Raw genomic sequence first — 25,146 nt, 5'->3', positions numbered from 1 at the left:
AGGCCCAGTCACTCCCAGTGGGCAGCTGCCTGAGCCTGTGTCTGCTGTGGTCTGCCTGAAACCCCGGGTCACCATTGTGCCTGCATGTCTGTGCCACAGGTTTGCTGAACGGGCCGTTTTTGTCCTTTTCTGCATGTTTGCCATCCTCCTCTTCTCCCGGGACCCGAAGTTCATCCCTGGCTGGGCCAACTTCTTCACTCCCGGGTGAGGCTCTGGGGACCCCCAGGGTGGAGTCCAACAGGGAGGATTCTGGGCTGGGCCACCTGGAGCTGGAGAGGTGGCAGTGCAGCTAGGGAGACCCATGTCCAAGTTTCTATCTCTTGTCCCATGTGATTACTAATTAACTCTTATAATAATCTTATGATTATTATTAACTCTTTCACTCTCAAAAGAATTTAGGTTGTTTAGGTTTGGGTGATAATACATGATTTCTTGTGTGTTGGAATCTCTAATGTGGAGTCAGACAAAACTGGGTTAGAATTCTAGCTCTACCACTTACAAGCTGTGTGACTGAGCAAATTGTTCATTCATTCAATCAACATTGATTGAGAAACTATTATGTGCTAAGCTGGATGCTGGGTACTGGGACACAGACAAAAGCAAGTAGTTAGACAACAAATAACAGCACTACAATGAGTGCTATGAAGGAAAGAGTGAGAGGGTTATGCTATAAAATAATGGAGCGGGGGCATTGACTTTGGACAGTTCTGGGAAGAGCCAAAGCTTAGGAAGACAGCAGGTGAAAGCAGCGGAGATGCACTGAGAATGTCTACTGAAGCCTGAGCTAGAACAAACTTAGCATGCTTGAGAAACTGAGAAAAACCCAGTGGGACCAAGGTCTGCTGAGAAAAAAGGAAAGGGGGTGAGGAAGGATAGGTGAGGGCCAGATCAGAGTGTCTTTTTGGGCATGTTAAGCATTTTGATTTTTTTTTTTCCTGTGAGCAGTGAGCAGCCAGTGGAGGGTTTTAAGCTACTTAATCTCTCTGTGCCTCAGTTTCCTAATCTGTAAATGATAGTATCATAGTACATTTCTCATTGGCTTGTTGTAAAGATAAATGAGTTAATACATGTCAAGTGATTAGAACGGCTTATAGAAAGAACTCAACAATTGTTAGCGATTTTCATTAGGAAATGGGTAGTGGGGGCAAAAATATAGATGAGGAGAACAGTTAGGACCTATAACCTCATCTAGTGGCCCCTGTCTTTTGGAACGGGGTGAGCAAACTATAGCTCAGGGGCCAAATCTGGCCCGCCACTTGATTTTGAATGGGTTTTACATTTTTTTAATGGCTGCGGAAAAATCAAAAGACAAATAACACCTTGTGATGCACAAAAATCATATGAAATTCAAATTTCAGTGTCTACAAATAAAGTTTTATTGACACACAGCCACACCTATTCAATTACTTATTGTCTATGGCTGCTTTCTTGCTCCAATGTCAAATGTGAGTCCAGATGAACACCATGTGGCCTACAAAGCCAAAAATACTTATCTTGTGGCTTTTTCAGGAGACATTTGCTGACCCCTGTTCTGGCGGATGGCTTAAGTGAAGGTGGTAGCAATGGCAATGCAGCAGTCAAGATATCTTTCAAATTAAATGTGGGGCTTGCGCTGGGTTGGATTTTGGGGGTATTAATGAAAGGAGTGTGTGCATGAATGGTGGTTAATTGGAGAAGAATATTTTTAGGGGCTGGGAATGGCTTATTCATAATTCTATTTTGGTCTTGGTTTAGGCTTGTCAAGCTCAATAGGCAGCTGGATATGCAGGATTGGAGCTTAGAGGAGATGTTTAGATTGCAGACATAAATCTGGGAGTCATTGTGTAAATTTGGGAGTTAAATCCATAGGAATTAATGGGCTCAGCTATGGAAAGTGTATAAGGAGAGTATAGAAGACCGTGAGGAACCCCAACACTTGGGAGCTGGGGAGAGGAAAATGAATTTACTAGAGAAATAGAGATATGATGAGTGAGGTAGAAGGAACTTAGAGCTATGGACCAGCAGAAGCCAAGAGAGGGGAGTGTTTTAAGAAGAGTGAGTGGGCACTGTGTCAAATTCTGATGTGAGTGGGAACATGATTAAATAGAGATTTATCTGCAGGATTTGGCGAAATCTGATTATTTCAATTAGCCCCATCCAAGAGAGATATACTGTGAGCCATATATATATTTTAAATTTTTTAATAGCTACGTTAAAAAAGTGAAAAGAAACAGTTGACACTAATGTTAATATATATTTTATGTGTAAATTGTTAGTGAGAATTTTGCATTCTTTTTTCATATGAAATCATCAAAATCTTGTGTGTGTTTTACATTTAAAGCACATGTCAGTTTGGTCTTGGCACATTTCAGGCACCCACTAGACCACCTGCGGCTTGTGGCTACCATGCTGGACAGTGCACAATCCACACCTCGCCCTCTGAGCCTCAACCTCTTCCCTGGTAAAATGGATGATATAAATTCAGATTTCCTGAAAGTTGTTATAAGCAAGAAACAATATAATTTCATGAAGCCATGAAGCTCTCATTGCTCTTACCATTTTTTTTTATTTTTCCAAAATATAGGTACTTTATTTTTTCAGATGCAAAATGGGTGTTAAAAGCATCCCAACAATACAGAAAATGTGAAAATCAGCCAAATCTCAGTCTCTAGTTCTGATATACATCTTTCCTGGCTTTTAAAAAAATACCTGTCTGAGAACTGTTATACATTGTGATCACGTTGTTACTGGACTGTACACATTTGTCAAAACTTGTTAAACTATACCCTTAAAATGTGTGCGTTTTATAGCATGTTAATTACACCTCAATGAAATATATGCCAATTGGCTTTTTGAACCTTATTAAAAGAAGATTTTTTTAAACAGAAATATGATCACATCAACATATTATTTGTAATCTGCTTTTTAATTTTGTATTAAATTTCAAAAGTTACGCATACTCATAACAAATTCAAGCAATGCTGAATTGAAAAAGGACAAGTTGGTGGCTCTTTATCCACTTTATGTCCCACTGCCCAGAGATGATTGCAATGAGCAGTTTGGTGTGTGATGTTCCAGATATGCACACATATCTTCATACATACACACATACAAATATGTATACACATAACAAAAGACTGGAAAATGTAATCATATGATCATGGACAACTTGCCATTTTGGACTGACTTCATCCTTTTTTTAAATTTTATTTTCTTGGCCTCAGGTCACAACTTCATCCTTTTAAAACCCTGCAGAGCACTCTACAGAATGGGAGCACTTTGATTCATTTAACCAATTCCTTATTGGATTGTGTTCAATGCTTCAAATAAACACTTTTAAAATAAAGTTTACAGGGTATCTTCATTGTATTTTTATGTCAATACACAGGATTGACATTATCTTTTATCTTTTTTTAAACAGATGCATGTATTTCATAATGTGAATGGAACATAATTTCTTTAAACATGTGTCTATGGAAAATCTTCCATTTTTTTTTCTACTCTTATCAATGATAGACATCCTTGCCCATAATCTGTGTACAAAAGTATAACATTTCACAAGGTTCAATTCCTAGCAGTAGGATAACTGGATCAAAGGGTATTCACATGTAACATCTGAAACATGTTGCCAAATGCCTCAGGAGGTTCAACTGGTTTATTCTTTCACTAACGGCATATGTTCCAACACCCTCACTGGTTTTATTCCCCTTTTCAAGTCTTGCCTGTGGCAGATGAATGGTATACCATTAGCGTTTTGCTCTGTATTTCTCTGATGATGATGATATTGACCATTTCTTCCAACTTGTCAATTTGAATACTCTCCTTTCCAAGTGTGTGACTGGGAAGAGCTTTGGTTAGCAATGAGCTCTAGGCTTCATTGAACTTGGAGCCAGAGCAATCTGAGTTTAAGGCCAGGGTCTACAGAATGGGAGCACTTGGATTTCTTTAATCAACTCCTTATTGGATTGTGTCCAATGCTGCAAATCAAAACTTTAAAAATAAAATTTATAGTCTATCTTGGTTATATCTAGGTGTATGTCAATTTAACAAAATGACTTGCTCAGGGTCCACCCTTGAACAAGTGGTTTCTGCTCTCTGACCCTCTGATTTCCCACCTGGAGTGGAAAGTATCTGCCCTGAAGGCTTAATGTGTACAGAGCTCCTTCTAAAGACACATTATGGATGCTTGAAAGGTGACAGTTAGATTTTGAGGGGCCGTGAGGCTGAGTTAATCTGGGTTCTACTGGTGTGAGTGGGCTGTATCAATGTGGTGAGCTGCCCATCGCAGGAGTGATTCAAGCACAAGCTGAACAAAGATAGGGCTTTTACAGGAGTCCTAGTTAGGGTGATTTATGGGGTTTCCGAAGACTCCAATATTCTGCCGCCCTCAGATTCTCCCCTCTTTCGTTGAGTGCCTCTTCTTAGGGTCCTTGAGTTGGGAGGATAAGCGTTTGCCTGGGCCCAAGCCGCATCTAAATACCCCCAGGGAGCTGCAAATAAAGAGCTTTGCACCATGCAGAGGGCATTGCAGGACAGAATCTAGTGACCCAGTCTCCAACAATGTCCCCTTCACAGCAGGCCTAATTCCCCTCCACAAATCTTCATTTACAAATCTGCCAAACCTCGGCCGCTGAGATGCCTAGGGTCACATGTTTTGGGGCCTTCTCATTGTAGGTTTCTTTCTGATGCTGTCACCGGCGTGGCTATTGTCACCATCTTGTTCTTCTTTCCATCCCAAAGGCCCTCTCTCAAGTGGTGGTTTGACTTCAAAGGTAAGGTGGTCAAGGGTGGGGTCTCGGTGGGCTCAGTGAGGACTGTGGCCTGGAGTGTGGTCATCAAGGGCCTGGAGCCCGCCTCTGCACTAACCACGTGGTCCTTCCTCCTTTCACTGACTGAGCCATGGCCTTGTCTGGGGACTTAGGACTGCCCCAGGTGATAGCTCAGGACAGGGGTTAGCCACTATAGTCTCCAGACCAAATCCAGCCAGCTAACTGTTTTTTGAACAGCCTGGGAGCTAAGCATAGTTTTCAGATTTTTAAATGGTTGGAAAAAAAAAAAAAGAAAGAGAAACATTTCATGACATATGAAAGTTACATGAAATCCAAATTTCAGTGTCTATTCATCAAGTTTTGCTTTCCCCTAAGAAATGTGTGGAAATTAATTTTCTTTAGTTATATAAGTACCTACACAAAAGCCTCAATTTTGCCTCTTGGCCCACAAAGCAAAACAAGGTTTATTTTTCTTGCCCTTTGCAGAAAAATGACCTCTTAGCCCAAAGCAGAAGTCGCACCTTGGTTGCCCAGGGAGCCACTTATGGAAGGTGCAAGCTGGGTTTCAACTGTACAGGAAGTGGTGGGGACTGAGGGAAAACTGCCTAAAGGCATTCAGATTCCATTTTTTAAAAATCACTGAGTCCCTCTACCAAAATGGCCTTCAGATTGCCAGCTTGTGCCTTGCTGTGGTGTCCAGCAGAAGTCTGCCGGAAGGTGACGCCAACACCTGAGGCTGCCACCTGGGGCAGTTGGATGGGCTCCTCCAGAGTCAGGAAATAGGGACTATAATCGAACTGTTTTCTGTTGTTGAGAAAAATAGTAGATGAAATTTCTTGGCTTTATTTATTTATTTAGACAGGGTCTTGCTGTGTTGCCCAGGTTAAAGTGCAGCCGCACAAGCTCGGCTCACTGCAACCTCTGAGGCGATTCTCATGCCTCAGCCTCCCCATTAGATGGGATTATAGGCACCGCCATCATGCCCGGCTAATTTTTGTATTTTTAGTAGAGATGGGATTTCACTATGTTAGCCAGGCTGGTCTCAAACTCCTGACCTCAGGCTATCCGCCCGCCTCGGCCTCCCAAAGTGCTGGGATTATGGGCATGAGCCACTGTGCCTGGCCAGTATATTTATTTGTTTATCACGTGACATCCCCCCTGGAATATAAGTTCTCCAAGGAGATGGATTTTCTCTGTTTTGGCCGCTTCTGATATCCTTAGAACCCAGAAGAGCATTTGACACATGGCAGGTACTCAACATATATTTGTTAAACAAATAGCCAAGGACACGCTCTGGGCAAGACCCTGGGATGAGTCCCTTGCACAGAAGGACCATTTGATCTTTCCAGTAGTCTCCAAGGGAAGTGCTGTTACCATATTTTGCAGAAGAGGAAATCGAAGCTTAGAAAGGTAGGGACACTGGCCCAAATCACACAGTAGGGGCACAGCAGAGCCAGGATTCAAGTCCAGTTCAAAGCCTGTACCTTTAGCCACTGCTCTAGACTGCAAACTGGCATCAGCTTGAGCTGGAGTGGGAAATCCATGTAGTCAGAGGTTGTGCTTATGAGAAATAGCAGTAAAGCCGTGGTTGGATGGGAAAACAGTAAAAACCATGGTAGCTAACATTAACTGAGAGCTCAGCATGTGACAGGCAGTCTGATAAGCATTCAACATTTAATCTGCATTACATGGAACCCTGCTCAAGGCCTTCTTCCTTCCCCTGTCCCATCCACCCTTACTTGCTGTGTGGGGTGAGTCACTTCACTTTTTCAGACTTCTTGGACTTCTTTAATGACATGATATTTTATCACCTGAAGGCAAAGGGCGGGGCCACCTGCCATGTCTGGTTGCCTTGTCCAGTTCTGGGCTTATTGTATGTTGCATTTGGCCCAAGAGTCTCCTTCAGGTTTATGACACCTACACTGCCCGTAGATACCATGGGCTGCATACACCTGTGGGTTGCATGTACCTGTGGACTGCATACACCTGTGGACTGCATACACCTGTGGGCTTCATACACCTGTGAACTGCATACACCCGTGGGCTTCATACACCTGTGGACTGCATGTACCTGTGGGCTGCATACACCTGTGGGCTGCATACACCTGTGGACTGCATGTACCTGTGGGCTGCATACACCTGTGGGCTGCATACACCTGTGGGCTTCATACACCTGTGGACTGCATGCACCTGTGGGCTGCATGCACCTGTGGACTGCATGCACCTGTGGGCTACATGCACCTGTGGGCTGCATGCACCAGTTGGCTACATGCACCTGTGGCTGCATACACCAGTTGGCTGCATGCAGCTGTGGGCTGCATACACCTGTGAACTGCATACACCTGTGGGCTTCATATACCTGTGGGCTGCATGCACCTGTGGGCTGCATACACCTGTTGGCTTCATACACCTGTGGGCTGCATGCACCTGTGGACTGCATACACCTGTTGGCTTCATACACCTGTGGGCTGCATGCACCTGTGGGCTGCATACACCTGGGGGCTGCATACACCTGGGGGCTTCCTACACCTGGGGGCTACATACACCTGTAGACTGCATACACCTTTGGGCTGCATACACCTGTAGACTGCATACACCAGTGGACTGCATACATACACCTGTGGATTGCATATACCTGTGGATTGCATACACCTGTGAACTGCATACACCTGTGGGCTACATACACCTGTGGGCTCCATAAGCCTGTGGGCTACATGCTTGTTGGTAAAGGAATTTTATTAAGTAGCTTTTATTTATTTCCTGATTATAAAATCTTGTTTTAGATAAACCACTGTGTTACATTTGGAAAAAGCTCAAAAAGAGAAGCAAAATGTCCATAACTGCTCGACCAGGAACTGTCCTGGGAGATGAGGAACTGCCTTAAAGAGCCAGACCCATCCTCCCTGCTTCTCTGATCACAGCCTGCAGAGAAAAGTCCCGTTTCAGGAGTGATTACCCTACACCAAGCATGGCTCTAAGCGTGCCATATACATTATTTGACAAATATTTATGGAGTAACCACAGGCGTCACTGTTCTAGACCCTGGAGATGCAACTGTCAACTAACTGGAAATGCCTCATCTCCCTGCAGATTCATCATTGCCCTGGTTTGTGTTCACAGGGAACACCCCCCAACCCGGTTCTGTAACTGTGCCATGTGCCAGCTGAGGAAATGGGGCACAGGGAGGCAAAGTCACTTGTCAAGGGCACACAGTGAGCCAAGACCCAGGAGGGTCTGTCTCCAAGCCTATGCCCCCAACCCAGGGGTGTCACATTACCAGCCATGTGCCAGGTCCGGCCCGCCACCTACTTTTGTAAATAGAGTTTTATTTACAACCATGCCCCCGTGTTTAAGTGTGGTCCCTTGGCTGTTTTCATGCTACAGTGACGGAGTAGTGACAACAGAGACTGTGTGGCTGCAAAGCCTCAGTGATTCACTCGCTAACCGTCCGCAGAAAGTCTGTTGACTCCCCTGGCCCATTGTCCCCACCACTGCAGCACACTGCCACTTTTGAGGAAATGAAAATCATCCCATAATTTCAGGAGTCAAAAATACTCTTTGTTTCTATTTTTCTAAATTTCCTTCCTCTTTTTTTTTTTCCTCTCTGTATATGTTCCAATACAAAGAAAGCCTTTTCTCTGATAAATAAGGGTAAAAATAGCACTTGTGCAGAAGGGCTGAGTTAGGTGATGTCCTGCATGTGGAGTTTCCAAAAACTCCCCAGCTGTGGGAACCATGAAAATTATTTTCATTGAGAATAGAGCAGCACCCCCTCTCACGATGCTTGTACTGTCTCCCTGAAGCTCCAAGTCAGATGCTGGGTCCACACCTTGGCTTCCTAGGGACCCCTGGAGTGTCCCCACTAAGATGGGGCTGCAGGGCTGGTGGCCTCTGCCTCGAGCTGAGTGGCCCTGAGTGTGTGCTGAATTCCTCTCTCTGCCCAGCTCCCAACACGGAGACAGTGCCCTTGCTGACCTGGAAGAAGGCTCAGGAGACAGTGCCCTGGAATATCATTCTTCTCCTGGGAGGGGGCTTCGCCATGGCCAAAGGCTGTGAGGTAAGACCCCCCCCCCGCATCTCCCCTTCCCTATCAGGAACATCGGAGGGGAGTCAGGTGTGGACAGGTCCCAGTGCTGGCTGCAGCACCAGGATCAGAGCAGGCCAACTGCACAGGCCCTGGGGAAATAGCCAGCTTCCTCACTTGCCAAACTGAGATGATCATAGTTCATTCCTCACGGGTCCACACTCAGGGCCTGGTGAGAAAGAGAGGAATAAGGCATGACCTGGATCCTCAAGGCGCTCATGATGGGCAAAATATTAATACCAATAATATTAGGACTGGAGGACTCTGTGACTTAAAAGGGATAACAGTGTATTGTGATCACCCAATGCCAGACACTGTCCAGCATGCTTGTTGAGGCGGAAGGATGGCTTGAGACCAGGAGTCTAAGATCAGCCTCGGCAACATAGTGAGGCCTCGCTCTTTTTCCTGCCTCTCTTTTTTTGAGACAGCGTTTCGCTCTGTTGCCTGGGTTGGAGCGCAGTGGTGCCGACACAGCTCACTGCAGCCTCAGCCTGCCGGGCTTCATCATTTCTCCCTCCTCAGCCTCCCAGCTAGCTGGGACTACAGGCATGCCTCACCGTGCCCAGCTAATTTTCTTTTGTATTTTTTGTAAAGATGGGGTTAAAAAAAAATTAGCTAGGTATGGTGGTCCCAGGCTAGAGTGCAGTGGAGTTATGATCGTAATACTGCATTCCAGCCTGGGTGACAGAACAAGACCTTGTCTCTAAAAAAAAAAAAAGGAGGAAAGAAAAAAGAAAAACGGGCCGTGCACGGTGGCTCATGCCTGCAATCCCAGAATTTAGGGAGGTTGAGGAGGGCAGATCACGAGGTCAGGAATTCGAGACCATCCTGGCCAATATGGTGAAATCCTGTCTCTACTAAAAACACAAAAATTAGCCAGGCGTGGTGGCACATGCCTGAAGTTCCAGCTACTGAGGAGGCTGAGGCAGAAGAATCACTTGAACCCAGGAGGCGGAGGTTGCAGTGAGCAGAGATCGCGCCACTGTACTCCAGCCTGGGCGAGGGAGCGAGACTCCATCTCAAAAAACAAAGCTATGAGGTAGATGCTATCATTATGCCCATTCTATAGATAAGGGACGTGAGACACACAGAGAGAAAGTACCTTACATAATGTCATACAGCCGTGGAGTCAGATTAGAATCCAGGCAGTTTGGCTCTAGAGTATATGCTCGTAACCTAGACTAGATAGTAATATTAATTAGCTCACTGATGTTATTATTAATGTTATTCCAGAGGGCTTTGTGAGCTCAGAAGTCAGGTGAGGGTGGAGCAAATGAGGCCCATGGAGTGCAGAATTTCAGAAAGTGCTCACTCTCTGGGGTGCGCAAGCACAAGTCAGCCAGCCCAGCTCAGAGGCAGCGCAGCGCCAGCATCCGGCCTCTGGCACCGTGTATTATCTCACTGAATCGCCATGCTAGCCCTAAGAGCTAGGTAATGTTTTTATGCCTCTTTTACAGATAGGAAAACTGAGACATGAAAAATTAAGCAACTCTCTTACATTCTTACAATTGCACTCTGCTTGGGAGCTGGGGTTCAAACTCTCCCTGATTTCAGAGTCCAGGCTCCAAATTGTTCACTCTAGAATTTTGCACATGCCAACCATTGTTTGAAGTGCTTCGTGAGTGGAATATGACTCAGTCGATCTTTATAAGCACCACTGAATTTGATACTATAACTGTCTCCCTTTTAAAGATGAGGAATTGGAGGCAAAAGGAGGCTAAATAGCTCGCCTACATGTGCACATCCTAGAGATGGCAGAGCCAATATCTGAAGCCAAGCTCTGTCCCACCCCTGAACGCCTTGTAAACCAAGGCATTCAAAACCACAGCCAATTAAGAGTCAATCTAAAATTAAGGTTAAGGGAAGCTGAAATTACTTCTTTTATTGGCTTCTCTTCTTATTTCAATTTTAATTTTCAGTTTCAAATGAAGCTACAGTGTTGGACGCCTGTTAACCGTGTACACTGGGCAGAAGCTCAGGCTTGGAGATCTCAGCACCTGGGCAGTCTAGGCTCTACCACTCCTCGCTGGGACACTTTGGGCAGGTTTCTTAACCTCTCTGGGGTCCTGTTTTTCTCATCTCATAGATTTCTCATCTCATAGATTGAGACTCAAAGTTCTTATTCTACAGGGTTGTTGGAAAAAATTAAAGAATAACTGCCCGTTACGTATAGCCGATGAGACGTGCTAGAAACTGCATGCACACCAGCCCATAAATCCTCATGCCACAGTTTCTACAGGTTGGACTTTCAAGAAGCAGACTCTGGATGGAGATTCGCAAGCACAAGCTTCATTAGATTGTGCCATTGGGGTCACTGTGGACGGGAGAGGGTCGAGGGAGAAGTGCAGTTGGAGACAGATCCAACGCCATAGGAGCACTGGAGCTGAGATGGTCTTCAGAAGCAGTTCAAGTGATCAGAGATAGTCAGACCATTGTATCCCAGCATCCATCTGTCTGGGGACACAAGCTGCCCCAGGTGCAGATATGACCTCAAGTGAGGCAGCTTCTGGGGTCTGAGAGAGCCAACTGCACCCCCTGAGCTGGGACAGCAAGGTCTCCACTGATGGGGATCAGGGTGGCACATTCAGACTCTCTATACAGGGGCTCATTTTTAAACAAAATATGTTTTACTTTATTTATTTTAAAAAACACATAAATAACAATACAGACTTCAAAGGGAACAAAGGAATAGATGATCAAAAGTACTGGGATTTGTCTGCGTTTTAGGGATCCTGAGGCCCAGACAAGTTAAGTAACTGGTTCTGGGTAACACAGTTCATTAGCAGCAGGGCTAAGATTTGAACTCGTGTCTATGTGACTTATGCTGTTGCCTCCTGCTGGTGTCTGAGGGAAGGCTTCCTGAAGGAAGTGACATGTTAGCCAGGCCCTGAAGAGGTGTGTGGTACAATGGAACCAGACCATCTGGATTGGAATCACAAACTTCCCCCTTCTTAGGTGTGTGATATTTGTTAAGTTACTAAACCTCTCTGGGCCTCAGTTTCCTCATCTGTAAAATTAGAATCACAATGGCACCCACGTGGTAAAGTTGTCATGATTATTAAGTGAGTCAATATATGCAGAGAAATGAGAACATAGCCCAGCACAGTTGGTTGGATACTGGTCCTCATGTATGGTTAGATGCTGAGGAAAAGGAAAATCAAAATCAAAAATCATGTGGAGGTTCATGGCTTGAACAACTTGATGGAAATGGTGCCATTTACCTCAGTGATCTGAGCCCAGCCTGGCCTAGAGAAAGGAGGCTGAAGGAGATGACCCCGATCCAGAAATTTCCCTAAGCTCCAGCAGAGGCTGGGCTGCAGGATGCTGGGCATGCTGAGAGGCCAGCCTGGCTCTGAGCCCAGCCCTGGGCAGCTGGTCAGAGTTTCTCTTCAACAGGGGCTTTGTGTAGTAGCTGTTCCTTTCCCCAGCCTCTGCCATACCATCCCCTCCCCAGGCACCTGCAGCCTGGCCCAGGAGCGACCAGAATGCTTATGGCACATCCTGGTTCCTGGCCCCTGCCCCATATTCTCATCAGACCACAGCCTGGCAGCCTCCTGAGAATTGGAGGTCCCTGGATGTGATCCAGGGTGAGCCTGGGTATATAGGCTCCCTGTGCTGCTTCTGAAGGGCAGGAAGCCTGCTCCAGTGCTTACCCTGAGCCTGGGCAACTCGCTTAAGCCCACTTAGAGTCCTTCCTGCAGTTTTCTCCTGCTGCAAAACCATGTAGTCATGACTCTGCATAGTCAAGTCAAAGATTTCCCTTGGCCAACACAGAAGGCTGACATAGCCTGCTGCCTCCTCCACTCCCAGTGTTGGCACCTACCTCTCTCCCCTCCTAATACCCCTCCAGTACCCTCCTCCCCTTTCTCAGCCACATCAGACTCATAGGCACCCCCTGGCCTTTGCATCTTCCTTTTCTCTGTTGAATTTTCATCCTGAGAGCTTTGAGTCCTCACTCTTCAGGTCTCAGCCCCTCACAGATGCCCTCCCAAGCCTCTACATCTAGAATAGCCTCCCACCCCAGTCCCTCTTCCTCTCATGACCCTACCTACTCCTATATACCACATCTACCCCTCACATGACCTATGGGTGTGTTTATTGATTGTGTCTCTTACTAAAATGGAAGCTCCATGAGGGCAGGCAGAGACCATGTCTGTTTTATCCATCACTGTTCTGGGTACTTAGAAGACACTGGGCGCATGTTGGTGCTTAACACGCAGTTGTTGCTATGACCTACAAGATGGGCTGCTTTGAGAATTGCTAACATACTGTATGAAAAGTACCCAGAAGAGTGGTGATATACCCCAGGTGCTCAAACCAGGAGCTATTCTCATCTTCACTATTATTGTTACTGCCATTATTGCATTACCTCATGGATGAAAGGTTGCTGTTGCCACAACAAACTTACTTACAAATATACGAATTGCCATGATAGAAGCTTGGTATTGCATCAGAGTGGAGCAAACCCCCCATTCCTCATTTTCTGCCAGAAATCTGTCATCTTTATTATTGATATAGTTTGGCTGTGTCCCCACCCAAATCTCATCTTGAATTGTATAGTTCCCATAATCCCCTGGTGTCATCCGACCTGGTGGGAGGTAATTTAATCATGGGGGCAGTTACCCTCATGTTGTTGTGATAGTGAGGGAGTTCTTGAGAGATCTGACGATTTTTTTTTATAAGGAGCTTTTCCCCCTCTTGCTTGGCACTTCTTGCTGCCACCATACGAAGAAGGATGTGTTTGCTTTCACTTCTGCCGTAAGTTCCCTGAGGCCTCCCCAGCCATGCTGAATTGTGGGTCAATTAAGCCTCTTTCCTTTATAAATTACTCAGACTTGGATATGTCTTTATTAGCAGAGTGAGAATGGACTAATACAATTGTTATTACCCTCATTTCTTTGGACAGACAAGCCTAATGACATGACTAAGATCCAGATTCTGAATCTCACTAGGGCACGTCATGTTATTTATTTGGCAAAATCACTTAGTCTTTTTGTGCCTCAGTTTCTTCGGCCATAAAATGGAGCTAATTGTACAGACGGTTCCTGACTTCACAAGGGTTCGATGTGTGATTTTTCAGCTTTGAAATGGTGAGAGAGCGATATGTATTCAGTAGAAAAGGTACTTAGAATCTGAAATTTTGATCTTTTCCCAAACTGGTCATTGTGGTAGGATCCTCACTTGTACATGCTGAACAATTCTGAAGGTAAACAACAGATACTCTACAGTGTGTTGCATTGCCAGATGAGCTTGCCCAAATGTAGGCTAATGCCAGTGTTCTGCATTTAAGGTAGGCTGGGCTGAGTTATGATGGGGACGGGTAGGCTAGGTGTATTACATGCATTTTCTACTTCAATATTCCCAATTTGTGGTGGGTTTATTGAGACATAACTCCACTGTAAGTTGAGGAGCATCTGCAGTTCATATTCCATGAGGTGACTATGAGGATTAAATAAATTAATATTTACAAATTACTTGGAAGAATGCCTGGCACAGAGCAAACTCTATATTGTGTTTGTTAAATTAAATAATGATAAATCATATTCAGTGCTTACTATGTACAGAGACTGTTTTCGTGTGCACTTATTTTAATCCTTAGAGCAATTTCTTAAAGAAATCAAGGAACAGAGATGTTAATTAATTTGCCCAAGGTCATACAGCTTGTAAATGGTGCCATGGTTTGAATGTTTACACATGTGCATAAAGCCATGTCTTTTTACCTTCCTTTAATCAAATCCACTGGTCTCTCTACCTAGGAATTTTATACAAAGTTGTAGCCCATTGTGTTTTATGAAGTCTTTTAAAAGATTTTCAGGGGCGTTTTGGCCACAGGAGATTTTGATTTCAAATATTGAACTTATGCCGTAACAAACCTCCTTATAAGCTGCTCCTGTACTGTATATCAAAGAGACCAAGAAGAGAGGACCTGGTTGAAGTAAGAAAAGAAGAGGAAGAGGAAAACATCACTCTACCAGCTCAGCCTCCCCACCTCCCATCTTTGCAAGGCGCCCTGGTTACCTCTGGTCATCTTCAAGGCCACTAAGGAACATAGTTTGGCAACCACTGTCCGGGCCATTTCTGAGTTCCACCACTTGCGGCATCTTGTGACTTGATGCTGCTAGTTATGGTAGGCACTTACCAGGTGCCCAGCCACTTTCCTAGGCCCTTAATGGACTCGCCCCTTTTATCCCAACAATAATCCTCTGGGACAGGCACTATCGTTGTCCCTGGGGTACAGATGAGGATATTTTAGAACAGAGAGGCTAAGTGACTTGCCTAGGAAGTTACGGGACAGCTGAAAAGGATTAAGCTGGGAAGTAAACTCAGTCTGACTGCAGAGCCCCTTCTCTTCATCTTCCGGCCATGCCACCTCTGACCTTGGCTGTTACCGGTCCCTCGAGTCCCTGGGAACACTGCAGGGCTGTGTGTTTCCAAGGAAACAAAGTTTCCAATTCCTAAGAATATAGGAGAGAGGCTGGGGCATGGTGGCTCGTGCCTGTAATCCCAGCACTTTGGGAGGCCAAGGCAGGAGGATTGCTTGAATCCAGGGGTTCAAAACCAGCCTGGGCAACATAGTAAGGCCCTGTCTCTATAAAAAAAAAATCATTAAAAAAAATTTAGCCAGACATGGTGTTGTCTAACTGTAGTCTCAGCTACTCAGGACACTGAGATGGGAGGCTTGCTTGAGCCCAGAAGATAGAGGCTGCAGTGAGCCATGATCATGCCACTGCACTCCAGCCTGGGTAACAATCTGAGGCTCTGTCTCAAAAAAAAAATAATAAAATAAAATAAATAAAATGGGAAAGGGCAGGTGAAGTCTCTTTAGAGTCCCAAGTAGAACTCTACGCAACGGGGGTTTTCCTCTCTTAGGAAGCTGCCAGACCTCCCTCCAGTGTGGGAGCTGCGCCAAGGCCTGTGTGGCTGCGGGGACGCTGGCTGGAAGCCCAGTCACTCAGAGACCCAGCCTGGCTTCTCACTTGCGCAGGTCATTAATATTCCCTCTCTCCAGCCCCTCTCCGTTTAATTGTGCACAGAGCTGTCAGGTCAGACTCTTTGCCAGAGCTGTGGCCTATGGGAAAAACCAGAGGTCCCATTTTTCCCCAGCAGCACTCCTTGCAGCCAGGGGAGGGGCTGCAGCCTCCACCCTGCCACTTACCGTATTCCCCAGGCTAGCAGACAAACTGCAGATGTACCAGAAACACCTTCATTTCACAGGGAGTCTTCTAGGGAAAAGTATATTTAAGTATTTATTATTCTTACATTGAAGGTAGCTTTTATGTCAAATTGTAGGAGCAGATGTACTATTTGTGTAAAAATTGTATGCTGTATTGTATTCTTTTTTTTTTTTTTTGAGATGGAGTCTCATTCACTGTCACCCAGGCTGGAGTGCAGTAGCGCCATCTCAGCTCACTGCAACCTCCGCTTCCCTGGTTCAAGAGATTCTCCTGCCTCAGTCTCCCTCAGCCTCCCAAGTAGCTGGGATTACAGGCATGCACCACCACACCCAGCTAATTTTTGTTTTGTTTTGGTTTGGTTTTTTTGTAGAGACAGGGTTTCACCATATTGGCCAGGCTTATCTTGAACACCTGACCTCAAGTGACCTGCCCACCTTGGCTTCCAAAAGTGCTGGGATTACAGGTGTGAACCATAGTGCCCGGCCCTGTATGTGGTCTTCTAGAATTGATTATGAAATTTTTAAGTTCTGAGTAAGCAGGGACTTTTCTATTAAAAGTAAATATATATATGGAGTTTCTTTGGTACTGGGTTGATAAAAGGGCTATGGTAGCAATACAATGGATTCTGAATGTTAACGAACTAACCCAACTCTGCCCTAGATCAGCTCCAAAACCTACAGCTTTGTTGTGATCTTACTGCATGGTTCCACCAGGGGGTAGCATTCAGCATAATTTGACATCCAGCGTTGCCGCTTTGCGGTTATAATGGTGTGTCGGGCCAGTTATTTAAGGATGCATTTGATGGTGAGAGGTGTGGAAGAGTATACACGTTATATACTGGTAAATAGGGTAACTTCTGGAGAAGTCAGCGGAGAGAGCACCCAAATAATTCTGCAATACTCACAGGGGAGTGGAGTCTCCGGGAACTTACCTACCCGTCTCTGCCCTGCTGAACTGGAGTCAGCACTGGGCATAGCTCTTAATTAAGAGGCAAGGCGACAGACTGGTGTGTCTAGAGGAAGCCACTGATTCGCAGGGAGCTTTGCAGAATCACATCAGCTTATGGAGGTAGATGAGTATCTCGGGCACTACTTTTAGGGACCCTGGGCAAGTCACAAAAACTTTTTCAGGCTCAAGTTCCTCCTCAGTAAAACAGGGACCAATAATATTTGTCTTTCAGGATGGTTGGGAGAAGTCAAGGAGCTAATGTCTGTGTGCCTGGTCCCCTGTAAAGCCTCAATAATGGTATTCTTATGTCAATAAATAATTCACCATTAATATTTGTATTATTATCATTGTAATAATTGTCTTTATTACTATTCATATATATATATATACACACATACATATGTATGTGTGTATATATATTTTTTTGCTTTTGAGACAGAGTTTCTGTTGCCCAGGCTGGAGTGCAGTGGCATGATCTTGGCTCACTGCAACCTCTGCCTCCCAGGTTCAAGTGATTCTCATGCCTTAGCCTCCCGAGTAGCTGGGATTACAGGTGCACATGTAATTTTTATATTTTTAGTAGAGATGGGGTTTTTCCATGTTGGCTGGACTGGTCTCGAACTCCTGGCCTCAAGTGATCTGCCCACCTCAGCCTCCCAAAGTGCTAGGATTACAGGAGTATGAATATCTTTATTATTGATAATTACATTGATTGTGTTGCACTCGATGTATATCTGATCCATGTTTTATATATGACATATAGTAAATCTTGTATATATATTTCATGCATATTAATATATTATTAAATAATAATTATAAAAATAATGAATATTCTATATAAGTAACTATTACTATTTGGGTAATTAATACCCTTCATTGGAGGGATGAGCATTTACTACTGAGGGTCTGATTTGATTTTTCTCTCACACTTAAATTGGAGCTTAGGGGTGCTAGAACTAAATGGACTATTGGGGACCCAGGGGTTTGGGTCCCTGGCCTGTATGGGATAGAGTGGAGAGAAGTTCAAGAAGCAGAGAGGCTGCTGGCTCAGATGTGCGACCTTGGCTCGAATGTGTGACATTGAACACATCCCTTGCCCTCTCTGCACCTCAGTCTCCCCTTCTGGGAAGGGGTACGGTTGTCACTGTTATGATCTATCCTAATCTCCTCTGCGGATGGGCTGGGTATGAAGGGATGCCTTTCCCTCCGCAGGAATCAGGGCTGTCTGTGTGGATTGGCGGGCAGCTGCACCCCCTGGAGACCGTGCCCCCCGCACTGGCTGTGCTGCTTATCACCGTGGTCATCGCCTTCTTCACTGAGTTTGCCAGCAACACAGCCACCATCATCATCTTCCTGCCTGTCCTGGCAGAGCTGGTGAGGGTCCCTCTGGGGAAGAGGGGAGCATCCCTCCCCCAACACCCATTCAGAAATCTTCCCCCTGCCAAGGGAGCTTCACTGGGGGCTACAGTTGCCATTGCTCTCCCCAAAAGCCATAAAGATGTCAGGACCACAGTACAACTTTTAAAAATACTGGATGTTTTCCTTCAAAAAATGCATACATAGAGTAAATATTTTCAAAGTGTTCCCAATTCTCTCTTTGGGGAAAATTTACCCAAGATGACATGGAGGGTTTTCTAGAACAGGTAAATTCCCAAATTTGGATTAAGAAGAAGTAGAAAATCTGAGTAAACAAATGGCCACAGGAGAAATCCTAATGGTAAGCAAGGCAGTAGCCACCCTCTAAAGCAGGGTTTCAGCACTGTTGGTATTTGGGGCTGTAGCATGCTCTGTGTGGGGCTGGCCCGCCTACTACAGGGTGTGTTGTGGCATCCCTGGGCTCTCCTCACTAGAGACTGGTGGCACTTCCCTAAATCATGACAATCCAAAAGTCCCTAAGCATTGCCAAATATCCCCTGTTAGGGGAACAAATCCTTCCCCCCAACCCAGTTGATACCTACTGGGCTAAAAATCGCCAGCCCCAGGCCGGGCTCCGTGGCTCATGCCTGTGATCCCAGCACTTTTGGAGACTGAAGCAGGCAGATTGCTTGAGCTCAGGAGTTCCAGACTAGCCTGGGCAACATGGTGAGACCACATGTCTGCAAAAAATACAAAAATTAGTCGGGCTTGGTGGCAGGTGCCTGGACAACAGAGCCAGATCCTGTTTCAACACAAAAACAGAAACAAAACCATCAGCCCCAGGTTATTTGCTAGGTAAGAGCTCGAAAACTAGTGAGGAACAGATAGTTCCCAACTCCCCCGAGCTGTTCACCAGCATAGAAAAATAGACATGGCCCCAAAACCGGATAAGGAGAGCAAGGGAGGAGAAAGCTGTAATCCAGGCTCACCTGTAAAAAGAGATGCAAATAGCAAAATGAACCCACAGTTGTGTAAAAAGAACAATATATACATGATCAGGCAGCTTTTATACTAGGAGTTTTAAAAAGGAAACTATCAATATAGTTTTGTATTTAAACAGATTAAAGACCCGACCGTATAATTACCTTAATATTACCCACGCTGATAAAATTACATCAATGTTGCAAGTAAATGCTTTGTACGCAAACGGTTATGCCCCAGCACGCTTACCTGTAAAACCTCATCTTGGGTTTTGTTTGCTTATTTTATGCATCAGTTTATCTGTTTTTGCACACAGATGTACACTGTGTTATTTTTCAATGACTGGAGAATATGCCATTATAAATGGACAGCTGTTGGTTTATTTAAACAATCTCCCTGCCCAGTGGAAATATAGGTATTTCTGAACTTTGCTGTCATTCAACAATGCTACGTCACCGAGCCTTGTCTATGCATCACTAATTACATCTAGGGAAGTTCCTATAACTGACATTCCTGGGTCAAAGAGCATGTGCATTTAAAATATTGTTGGATATGAGGAAATTGCCCTCCAAAGTGGCTGGCCATTTTACTGCAGTGGGAGTATGAGGTGGGAGTCCTCAGGGAGACCTGGTGACTGAGAGAGATGGGAGTGCCATGGGTGGTCTGGGGGAGAAGAGGGAGCGTAGAACCCAGCCAGTCTGTAAGGGGCAGCTTTCACTGGAAAAGACACTTGCAAATGACACATTCATTCAACTGTGCTTATCATCAAAATCCAAAAACATTTTACACCTAAGGGGGTGATTTTTGAGAAAATGAATATGCTTTGGGTTGCAAAGATTCCCCAGAAGGGCCAAAAACATCCTATGTAAGTAAAATGCCAGAGAAGTGATCTCTTCCCTTGCTCTCCTTATCGGGCTTTGGGGCCAGGGTGGCAAACTGGTGGCCCACTAACAGAGGCCAGCCCACAGGTGAGTCTGATACACACGGTCTTAGAAATTTGGGAGGGCTGCCAACAGATGCTCTCGTGAGCTCTCTTTCTCACTGAAACCCAGGAATGCATGCCCCCAACAAGAGGTATCCAGAGGCCAACTCTGCACTGAGATTGTTTGGCTGAGGGAAGGAGCAGATGAAGTGTTTTAAAGCCCTGGTTCTCAGTGTACAGTCCTTAGACCAGTAGCACCCCAGCATCAGGGGAGCATGTCAGAAATGCAGGTTCTCGGGTCCCACCCAGACCTGCTGAATCAGCAGTTCTGGGTGAGGTAGAGCCAGCTGTGTGGACTTTAACCAGCCCTCCAAGTGCTTTTCTGTACTCTCACCTGGAGAAGGAGTGTTCTAGGACCATCACCCCCGCCCATCTTTGATCAAACCACAGTGTGGTCCTTGAATGTCACTAACCCTGGGAATGTTCTCTCCACCTCTCCTGATCTGGTTCTCTTCTTACCTGCTTCTGTCTGTTTCTGCCTGTGCATGCATCTTTCTGACTGCGTTTCTCTCTCTGTCTAATTCTCTCTTCTCACTTGTCCCTGCTGTTCTCCGCCACGCCGCCAATCTCTACGGGTGTCTTTGTCTCTCTGTCTCTACGTCTTTGTGTCCCTCTTTCCAACGGCCCCTCTCTCCCTCTCTTTCTTTCTCCCCGTGGTCGCTCTGTGTTGGTCTCTCTCCTGGTCTCCCCCACCTCTCCTGGGCCCAGGCCATCCGCCTGAGAGTGCACCCCCTGTATCTGATGATTCCGGGCACAGTCGGCTGCTCCTTTGCCTTCATGCTCCCAGTCTCGACGCCCCCCAACTCCATCGCCTTCGCCTCTGGACACTTGCTGGTCAAAGACATGGTGAGTCTGGGCATTTCCCAGCAGAGGCTCCGGGAGGTGGGTGGGCAGCAGGTGGCAGGCAAGGCCTCTTCGCAGGACTCTGACACCCCAACCCCACTCCCCAGTCTCTCAATAGGTCTTTCTGTGGGGGACCAGGAACACACATTTTAGCAGAGACTCTGGGATGATTCTCGCACTTAGACAATTTCAGGAAACCCTACCTTAGGGACTACTTTCCAAAATTTGCTGCAGGGACAAGGGAGTTCCCCGTCCCTCTGGACCCTACTTCATACCCAGAATCTTTAGAAGAGAGAAGCAGCAAATACACCCTGGGACTCAGGGATGCGCCTCAGTGTCTAGCCTGCTGGGAAGGAGAAAGAAGCTGAGGACTGTAGCAGTGGGAGGGCCCCAATAGCTTTCAGCAGAGTGCAGCCATTGGCAATGAGTTCCCTCTCCCAGTAGCACCCTGCTGAGCCACCTCCTCCCTCCCAGCTCCTGACTCCCAGTCTCTTCCCTCTCCCTGGGCTTTGCAAATAACCGGGCTTTGCTTTCTGGGTTAAATGGCATAACCCTATGACAACCACACAGTGCCTGGAACCTAGAGGCCATCAATGAATGGGGACATTTGCAGCTCTTTGAGTGACAGTCTAAGGTAGTGTAAAGATTGAAGGGTCCCAGGCATTGACCGACCTGGGTCTGTGTCCTGGCTCCAGCACTTCCTGGCTGTGCGATCTCGGGTGAGTGACTTCCTGTCTCTGAGTCTGAATGTTCCCATCTGTGTGGTGGGTCAGGTGCTGACCCCTTCCTCTGTCTGGGCTCTATTTCAGGTGCGGACAGGTCTCTTGATGAACCTGATGGGCGTCCTGCTGCTCAGTTTGGCCATGAATACCTGGGCACAGACCATCTTCCAACTGGGCACCTTCCCGGACTGGGCTGATATGCACTCGGTCAATGTCACAGCATTGCCACCCATCTTGGCCAATGACACATTTCGGACCCTCTGAGTCCCCCTGGGGAACTCCCTTGAGGCTGAACCCTCTCAAAGGGCTGTCGCCATCACCTGCTGCCAGGACTCTACAAAACAATCAAATAATTATTTCCCGTAATCCAATATGCAGCAAGCAAGGGTGACCTCCAGTGGTCCACTCGGGTCCACGAGCCATTATCCAGAACATTTTCTCTCTCTCTCTCTCATGCAGTTCAAGGCCCAGATATCTCTCAGATCTGCTGGCTGAGAAACAAGCTCCTTTATCAGTGAGCTGTTTTATCGTTAGGATGCAAGAGAGCCCAGTTTCATCAACAGTGACCAAATCTGGCATGGAGTCTGTCTCATACAGTTGGGATAGGAGGCCATTCATTCCCATGGGCACAGCTAACATTATCCCCCAGTGACTAGTTTCTGTTGCACTGGAAAGACCACCTTGTCTTTAAAGATCACTTTCCTGGGCTGTTCACAACTAGTGTGTGTTTTTGCTTAGTTGGTGCCCATTCTGCACCCGTTGTTTTACCCCTGCTGATACCCAGCAGTCAGAGATTCTTTTTTAATCCTTGGAGACAGGGAAAGGGACAGATGGCTTTCTGAGGACATGAGACTGTGCAAAGCCTCTTTGCTGTTTGTCTGGGCTCCTGAGCACACCAGAGAAAGCTCTAGAAACCCCGATGACATCTCTACCCAAGAGATTTAGGATTCTCCTGTTTCATCTGGGCCAATTTGGCCATAATTCTGGGGTCAGGCCAGGCCAGGGTCCTACCCTCCCATGGGGAGAACTGTGACCCCTCCAGCCAAGACCTTCCTGTACATGACCCCCCAGGGGCCTCTGTGGCTGCAGGGTGGTCAGCTGCTTCTCGTCCCACCAAGTGACCTTGACCTCCCCATGTCCCACCTTAAGTAGTAAGCATGTTTAATTATCAAAAGCCACATTTGTCAGGGGTAAGACAAAAGTCAAAAGATAAATTGGGGCCTTGTAAAAGGCCAGGGTAAAATGTCTCGGGCAAGCAAAAGATAAGACATCCCCATGAGCCCGAGGCTGGAAGTGCTGTCTGCACTTAAGTGTTTATTCCCTCTTTGTTCCAAGCAGAAGCATTCTGGCATCCCAGTGAAGAGCGCAGGCCCTCAGGAAGTGTCTGCTGAATGGAATGGCCCAGTGTTAGCCCAGTATCAGAAAAGGCACCAGACCAGGGGCCCTGAACCGTCACACTTCCCCTTCCTAAGCCTCTGAGGGTGGAGATTCCCCTAGGAGCACTTGGCCAGCTGGGAAGGCAGCACCCAGGTTCGCTCTTGATACAGCACAAGTGAGTCATGGGCATTTCCCCGAGAGCAGTGGGAGAGGCCCTCTGAGTTGGAGGTTCAGCTCCACCTCCTTTCTAAGCGAGCACTCAATGTCGAATCACAGTTACAACCCGCTGGGGCTGTGGGGAGGTGGGCTTGTATGGGACTGGAGGCAAAAGGTTCATTGAGAAAGAAGCCCACGGGATTTGTAACCAGATGAATCATGATTTCAAAGACTTCTGATCAAAAATACTATGAAATAAAGAATGTTAATCAACAGTGGACCTGGAGATGATTTGCCTTTCTGAACATAAGACAGCATCAAAGCCCCAAATCCCTGGGCTGGGAATTCCACAGAATTGACCTCTCCGACTTCATTTTCTCCTGCTCTCCCCTCCCCTCTCCAGGCACATACTCAAACTCTCCTGCCTCAGGGCCTTTGCACGTGCTGTTTGCTCTGCCTAGAACACTGCTCCCAAATATATGCCTGGTTCCCCCACTCACTTTATTCAGGTCCCTGCTCAGGTGTCACCTCCTCCGAGAGGCTTCCCTGACTTCCTGTCTAAAATATCACCCTCATTACTCTCCACCCCCTTACTCTGCTATATTTTTTTCTTAATACTTAGGACACTATATAACTTATTTTCTTATGATCTTCCTCTCCCTCTAGAATATACATTTATGAAAATACAAATGGTATTTTTTTTTACTGCTGTAACTCCAGTTCCTAGAACAATTTCTGGCACATAGCAAGTGTTCAGTAAATATTTGCTGCTTGAAACTGCACCAGAATTAATGAGAAAGCCATCTCTCCCCTCTGGGGTCTGTTTTGTTTGTTACTTTGTTCACTCATTCTTCCATTTATTCATCCAATAAACATTTATTGGGAACCTGTCATGTTCTGGTTCATTGCCCCGCCCACGTGGAACTTACACGCTGGCAGGGGAGACAGGCAATAGGAAGATAAACAAATAAATAAAATGACTCTGGGTCATGATGCCGGCTAAGAAAATGAAACTGACCAAGATGATAAACTGACTCAGAGGCTACTTTAGCCAGCGTGATTGGGGAGGACTTCTCTGAGGAGGTGGCATTGGATTGAGACCTGAAGGAGTCAGCCAGATGCTCATGGAAATGTGGGAGGAAGGGAGAAGGTGGGGGAGATGGGGAGTCTCTGGGGAGAACATTCCAGGCAGGGGAGCAGATAGCTTCACTTAGCTGGATGCTCTGAGCTGGAACTTTGTGGAGTTTGGAAATCTAGATTCTGCCTCTTCTGATTGGTTACCAGCTCTCTCTGCAGCTTTCCAGAGAAGGCATCTTAAGTTGCTCTGACTGAATGTTACTCAGTCCTTGAAGCCTGAAGAGCTTGGCCATTCTTAGTGTAAAAGAAGATCTGTGAGCAGAAGGCAGCAGCACCATTGCGGTGTGCTCATGGCGGCACGGGAGAAAGGAAATGGCAGGGCTGGTGCAGACTTATTGGAATACACCAGGGGCTCATGTCCAGAAGATAGGAGGAGCGCTCCAACTCAGAAACGACCAGGCAAACAAAACTCTGTTTTTGTTATCTGTGGCTCCGTAACAGACCATCCCCACACTTGGAACTTTGAAACACAGCGATTTCTTGGCTCACGTTTCTGCATTTGGACAGAGCTCTGCAGAATTGCCATTGTCTTTGCCTCATGAGTTGGGAGTTTTGCTAGGGCCGGAACGTCTGCAATGGCTGCTGACAGGATCTCTCTTCACGTGGCTTCTCCAGGAGTCTCAGGATCTCTCTTCAC

The 25,146-nt window shown here is 46.2% G+C and overlaps 1 protein-coding gene across 5 annotated transcripts in view; it reads left to right on the top strand.

The window, feature by feature from the left end:
- The window catches only part of SLC13A3 (solute carrier family 13 member 3), a 135,394-nt gene that overhangs the window by 96,630 nt on the left and 13,618 nt on the right, over nt 1-25,146 (top strand). For 4 of the 5 annotated variants that reach the window (XR_005202283.1, XR_005202282.1, XR_005202284.1 and 1 more), the window contains 6 exons: nt 100-204; nt 4,654-4,751; nt 8,693-8,805; nt 18,168-18,329; nt 20,983-21,120; nt 21,927-22,548. Coding sequence is in view for 1 of the 5 variants with exons in the window: in XM_037743017.1 (XP_037598945.1) it covers nt 100-204; nt 4,654-4,751; nt 8,693-8,805; nt 18,168-18,329; nt 20,983-21,120; nt 21,927-22,103 (793 nt within the window). In the remaining 4 variants the exon portion in view is untranslated. Of the gene's footprint in view, nt 1-99; nt 205-4,653; nt 4,752-8,692; nt 8,806-18,167; nt 18,330-20,982; nt 21,121-21,926; nt 24,259-25,146 lie in introns of those variants that run through there. The other variant, XM_037743017.1, reaches the window with a different exon arrangement.

Source organism: Cebus imitator, unplaced genomic scaffold (assembly GCF_001604975.1).
Source record: "Cebus imitator isolate Cc_AM_T3 unplaced genomic scaffold, Cebus_imitator-1.0 Scaffold132, whole genome shotgun sequence".
NCBI classification, from domain to species: domain Eukaryota; kingdom Metazoa; phylum Chordata; class Mammalia; order Primates; family Cebidae; genus Cebus; species Cebus imitator.
The sequence above is the reverse complement of the archived record's forward strand: the minus strand, read 5'-3'. Positions and strand labels throughout refer to the sequence as shown.